General features: G+C 38.0%; 1 protein-coding gene across 1 annotated transcript; it reads left to right on the top strand.

Moving 5' to 3' along the window:
- The first annotated feature begins 1,433 nt into the window (after positions 1-1,433).
- LOC126210115 (putative nuclease HARBI1) lies at positions 1,434-5,539 on the top strand. Its single transcript, XM_049939259.1, has 4 exons — positions 1,434-1,600; positions 1,699-2,659; positions 2,795-2,946; positions 4,002-5,539. The coding sequence occupies exons 2-3, from the start codon at positions 1,699-1,701 to the stop codon at positions 2,902-2,904; spliced, it is 1,071 nt and encodes a 356-aa protein (XP_049795216.1). The 5' UTR covers positions 1,434-1,600; the 3' UTR covers positions 2,905-2,946; positions 4,002-5,539.
- The last annotated feature ends 570 nt before the right edge of the window (positions 5,540-6,109 follow it).

Below are 6,109 nucleotides of genomic sequence, written 5' to 3'. Positions count from 1 at the left end.
CTACCACCTACATAAGTAAGCTTTTCCTGTGTTACTTTCAAGTAATGCACTTCAGCTATTCCTGATTTAACTGGAAGATCTGTACTTCCCACTTTCATATCAACAGCCTCAAAATGCATATTGTAGACTTCGGGATATGTTACAGGTCAGTGTCACACCAAGATTGTGGAGAAAGGGGGGGGGGGGGGGGGGGGGGCGCGCGGCATGTCACTCTCCAACAAGTGTTTACCAATAAGTAAGTGGCGGAAAATTATGGGTATAGGACGGCTTAAACATGTGGAAAATGAGATTTTTATTATTCACTCACTGTATTTGACATTTATTATTCCTTTAAAATCGCACAACAACTTCAATAAAACACAGTTTAATCATTCACACACTTATTTCACAATTATTTCACTTTTAAACTGCTGTCTTGAATCTTCACGAGTCTCTCTCAACAGCCTTGATGTGGATAGATACGTACAGCAACCAGTAATCATAGTCAGAACTGTGTCTGCAAAAACACAAGGATTATTAAACAATTTTTGCTGTCATTAATTACTAGCAATATAATTGACAGAGTAGATTGCTAATATTTGCTATAATGAATATCACATTCACAAGAACGATCTCACTGAAGTAATTAAGTCCATCGAAACGCTTAGAAACTAACCTCTTGTCTGACTAAAACGGTCTAAAGACGCAGTGGCAATTTCTTCAGATCTGTTGACAATGATATTTTGAGTTATCACTTGTCTGAGTGACTGAAATGTAGTTCAGGTACCTGTGAACATAACAATATGTTAGAATTCATTTTGTAAATACGAACTATTACGGTACTGTACGGCTACTTACATATTAATTACACTATTAATATTTTCACAGTTGTTTCTTTAATACAAAATTAAAGCCAACAGAAGAAAAAACGTAAAACACACTTGCCAATGACAGGTTTGTTGAGATGCAATTTTCTGTGTTGACTGATGTAACTTTTTCATACGGTGTTAAGTCGCAGGAATCGCAGGAATCACAGAAATCGCAGAAGTAGCAGAAGTCACAGAAATCGCAGAAGTAGCAGAAATCGCGGAAGTAGCAGAAATCACAGAAATAGCAGTGGCGGAGGGATACACTACCTATGTTCCTTAACTGCGACAAATCACAGTTAAGAATAACAGATACAGAAAAGTAGCATTCACAGAAATCACTGATATCGGAAAATCGCAGTTTAGCCCATCACTATTATACGCAGCTATTGCAACTGGCACCGATATCTCATTGGTTGGCGGTAAGAGCCAATAGGTTCGTATGAGCAGTTGCCAGCGGACTCGTGCGCATGCGCAGAGCTGAATTCGTGTATGAGCAGCGCTTTCTCCCGCTTTCTGGCTACTCGAAGTAGGGCTGTTTGGTGTACGAGCAGTAGCAGCAAGCTGCCAGACGCTACCCGGAAAAATGTTTCTGGCGCAGCCAAGCTGCCAGATTCGCGCATGCGCAGAGCTGTGTGAGTTGGAGTGGGGGCAGACTCCACGTGCGTGCGTGTTCACTGTCCATTCCCTTGCATGCTGTTGTGGCGACAGGTCTGCTCTCTTGCTGTTTGCACTTCATCGTCGTGAATTGTAAGGTAAGCATTTTATTTATTTATTCTCATATGAAGTCACCTTTATTAGGAGTGTGAAGGACTTGACTGAACGTGAAATTTATTGATACTGTTTATTCCAGATGTCCAGCGAATCTGAGACAGATTTTCTGTGGAGCGACGAGGAGCTGGAAATGTTACAACCTCAAAAAAGACAGAGGATTGAAAATTATGTGGAGGATGTGGTGCCACAATATAATGACAGGGAATTTGTAGAGCATTTTCGGGTGCGGCGTCACGTGGCAGATGACCTTTGCGAAAGGTTTAGGAATTCCAGATTCTACAATTATCGGGCAGGGGGAAATGGGAAACTGCTCCCACTGCAGCATATATTGATCTTTTTGTGGTTCGCTGGCCACAAAGCTGCAGGTTTCAGGGATGTAGCAGATAGATTTAACATTTGTATTTCTTCTCTGCGATGCGTTATTCGGAGAGTTACAAACTTTATTAGTGATTTGGGAAGAGAGGTTATAAAGTGGCCGTCCGCCGAAGAAAGAGGAGCGATTGAGGCCCATTTCCGGGGAAATGGATTGCCTGGTGCGATTGGGGCAATCGACGGTTCCCACATTAGGATTGATAGACCTCGGAAAGATCCCCAGTCCTATATGAATAGGAAGAATTATTTTTCTATTCAGCTTCAAGTAGTTTGTGATCAAAATCGACGGATTAGGGACTTATTCGTCGGCTATCCGGGCTCTGTACACGACGGGAGGGTTTTCAGGACGTCCACACTCTACCACACAATCGAAGAAAAGTGTGGAGATTTTCATATTCTGGGTGACAGTGCCTATCCCTGCACCAGAAATTTGTTAACACCCTTTAGAAATACAGGGAATATGTCCAGAGTGCAATGTGAATTCAATAGGGCACTCTCAAAAAACAGGTGCGTTGTGGAACATTGCTTTGGCCTGCTGAAGCAGCGTTTCAGACAGTTGTATCATCTGAAATTGAGGAGTGCTAGAGAGATGGCGCACTTCATCCGAGCGTGCTGTGTGCTACACAATCTCGCCGTGGAAGATAACTTGGAGTTAGAAGATAACGAAGGTCCATACAGCAATAACTGTATCATTTCATTGTTTTACTACATTTTCAATAATTTTGTAAACGCTACCGACATAAGCTGAATATACAAATAACTTCTAATTCTTTTGTGTGTATTTACATATATGATCCTCACAGGTGAAGAAGATGATGCACCGGCTGAAGAACGAGTAGTCGGCTTCTACAACAGGGATGACAGAAGTGGCATTGCAAAGAGAAATATGATTGCAGCACAGTTGCAAATGTAAAAGCAGCACCAGATGCCCCATCACCAACATACTACAACAAATGTAAGTGAAACCATATCGGATAAAATTATATCTTCTGATTAACAGCTTTAGTTACTACAAATTTGACGGTTTGATGTTCAGTGTCTAAGAATGTCATTCATTCATTCTTTATTGATCAACAAATGTTGTGTTCAGAGAGTACTACATGATATGGCACAAGTCATACTTCTGAAGCATTTAAAAAATACACAACACCAAAGAAATACACCCACACTTACACAATTGTATGAGAATTATAGATTACAGGATACAGTATTAGTACATTCAAAAGTTGTTTGAAATTAAGGTCAAAAAGGCCTAATTAAAATTTGTGTATAAATTTAAAATCAAATTCAGTACAGATAAGCATTACACAATGTATACAGTAGTTATGATTTGCTGGATAAATATAAGTACATACAAATAGATGAACTTTGACAGTTGTTTAGGCCATATTGAAATTTACATTTTGAAGGTAAATTATAGTAGAGAAAGATAAGTGTGCAAATACATTACATAAAAAAATAGCATTCAAAATAGTCATGTTACAAAAACAGTATTTTAATAATACTGACAAGCCTTATTTTAAAATGTGCTGGGTTTTTGTGTTTAGTGGTAGATGATAATAAAGTTTAATCCCCATACATTTTACACTATCAGCTATATGCTGAAAGGAAAGGGTAAACTGTGTCAGCAAGTATTTCCCTCTAGTGTCTTGCTGGTGGTAGTCCAGATTCTGCTTCAGGCTGCCAATATTTAGCTTGGTAAAGCTTAGTATCTCCAATCTATACTGGCATGGAAGTATAAGAATATCTAGTTTTTGGAATACTTGTTTACATGAGTCTCCCTGCTTTTTAAATAACACCATCCTGACAGCTTTATTTTGGAGCTTAAATATTTTATTGGACTCAGAACTGTGGCCACAGAATATGAGGCCATATGTTAGGATTTAGTGCAAGAGCATGGTAAACTGATGTTAGGATATTTATACTCATCAGTTCCCTGACTGACAAAAGCATAACACATACTTTACTGAGGTAGCAGTACATTTGATGTTTATTACTTTTCCCCTCCAGATCATACCAGTGATGTGGATGTTAGGATGTATTGTCACGGACTACAAGCAGGAGATCAAGGTGAAGGAAGTCAACTGCAGGCCATGGAGGAAGAATAAAGGGCTGTCCAAGAATAATCAACAGCTGAGGCATATAAAGGGAAGTTTTTTATTTTTAATATAGACCATATTAGTTTTTGAGCTTTAATTGCATTTGTTTCTTACCAAGTGAGATTGGTCGGTAATTTGACAGCATTTCTGTTTCTTGTGGAGAGGTATAACTTCAGCATATTTAAGCCAGCCCGGGAATGTTCCTGTAATAAGTGATTGATTACACAAATAACTTTAGATATGACTAAGCTCACATGAACACTCGTTTATTAACTTTGTTGATGTGTTATTGTAAGCACTAGAATGGTTTGATTTCAAGGACGTTGATTCTATTTCTTTGGGTGAAGTGTAAATTTCATTTCACTGAGATTGCTTGTGTACACTGGTCTCGGATATTCCATTGTTTATCAGGGTTTCATTTACTTTTTGAGCTACTTGTTCCTCCTCCACTTCTCGTCCTACCTGTCTCTGATTTAACTGTATCCCATATTGTTTTTATTTTATTGCTGAATGTATTTATCTTCTTTTCTTAATGCTGGTGTTTAGATTTCTGGATAACCTTCTTCAATGTTTTGCAGTAAATATTGTAATGAGCTGTAAGGCTAATAACCCATTTACTACTGGTTTTGTAATGTGGCTTACTTGCCTAGAATTGGCTATAAATATATTGTCAGTGGCTGTCTTAGCACATTTGTATACCCTAGTTGGGAAATTTACAGTAGAAATTAAATTGAATGTCAATGTAACTGATTTCAGTGTTTTTCAGGACATGTATATTAAAATCACCAGCAACCACTAGTTCTTTGTGAGTTTTTTTTTAGATGTGTGATCATTAGCTACAATGTTAGGAAGAGTGCCTGGGTCTCACACTAGGACATGTCACCCATAAACTAACTTACATGACGTAATTACACAATGTTATGGATTTACATTTACTCACACCAAAATTAGTTGATGCAGTAGTTGTTTGAGTTTATTATAAATGATTTTACGAACCACATATGCCGTATTGTGTTAATCATTTCTTCAAATTGCATGCTTTGTCCTGTTTCCTTACTAAAGTCCTTATGAGCTCAACATCTTGTCATGCAAATGTTAGGGTGTTGGCTCATTGTTTTTACAGGTTGAAGCTGAGGGCATCAGATGTCGCATCTGTGAAGGGCAACGGAGGAGTAGTGATTATAAACTGTAATTTTGAACTGTGCATTTGGTGATAATAGTTTCAGTGTAATTGTGACTTGTCTTTGTGTTTGTAGTTAAATTGTAATTGTGAACTGTGCATTTGAGTATATTATAAATTTTAATTGTATATTGTAACATCCCACCCTCCTCTGCCATCCTGATCTGGGTCTTCCATGGTTTCCCCAGATAGTGTCAGGCGAATGCCAGGATGGGTCCCTAAGTCCATGGCAGTTGTTCCAATACCCTTTGTATGCTTATTTATAATATTGGAACAATTAAAGTGTTAAAAAAATGACTCAGCTTTTTTAATTCCTGTCATTTACCACCACTCAGTGACCTCATTTTATGCTTATAATCAGTATATTTTACAAATCAATGTTAAATGCCTATTTGCATTTGTTTTCCTGGTTTGACAATCAGTTAAACATTTTCTCAAAAGTAGTGTGCAACTTGTTTGGACCATACAAGGAGTGTAACTGATCAGACAGCAACTTGTACCAAACCAAACTCTAGATACCACACCTGCTAAATGACATTCGCACTTGAATGAAAATGAATTAAGGAGTCAAGGTAAGTCATAGTATTACACATGCTGAGACATGTAAAGCATATTAACAAGAGAACTTTTCTGGCTTTTGGACAAATCATTTTTCAGAGCTATAGTCTATGTACTCACGTAATGCTGAAAAAACTGACTGAAATAAGTAAAAATAGCTGGTAACAGTATCAAGTCCATGCACGGTTACAGCAGAACTTATTGGACATGTAGTCTTTGTTGAGTCAAAGCATTCCACGCAGTAACGTGTGTGGTCTGTATAATGTTAATTTTTCAGGTCT

This window comes from Schistocerca nitens, chromosome 10 (assembly GCF_023898315.1).
Source record: "Schistocerca nitens isolate TAMUIC-IGC-003100 chromosome 10, iqSchNite1.1, whole genome shotgun sequence".
Classification (NCBI taxonomy): domain Eukaryota; kingdom Metazoa; phylum Arthropoda; class Insecta; order Orthoptera; family Acrididae; genus Schistocerca; species Schistocerca nitens.
The sequence above is the reverse complement of the archived record's forward strand: the minus strand, read 5'-3'. Positions and strand labels throughout refer to the sequence as shown.

Excerpts from the sequence above, each read along its gene's own strand:
- LOC126210115 (XM_049939259.1), top strand. The coding sequence starts at position 1,699 with ATGTCCAGCGAATCTGAGACAGATTTTCTGTGGAGCGACGAGGAGCTG. Across the intron at positions 2,660-2,794 it reads GGAGTTAGAAGATAACGAAG|GTGAAGAAGATGATGCACCG; the intron begins GTCCATACAGCA and ends TGATCCTCACAG.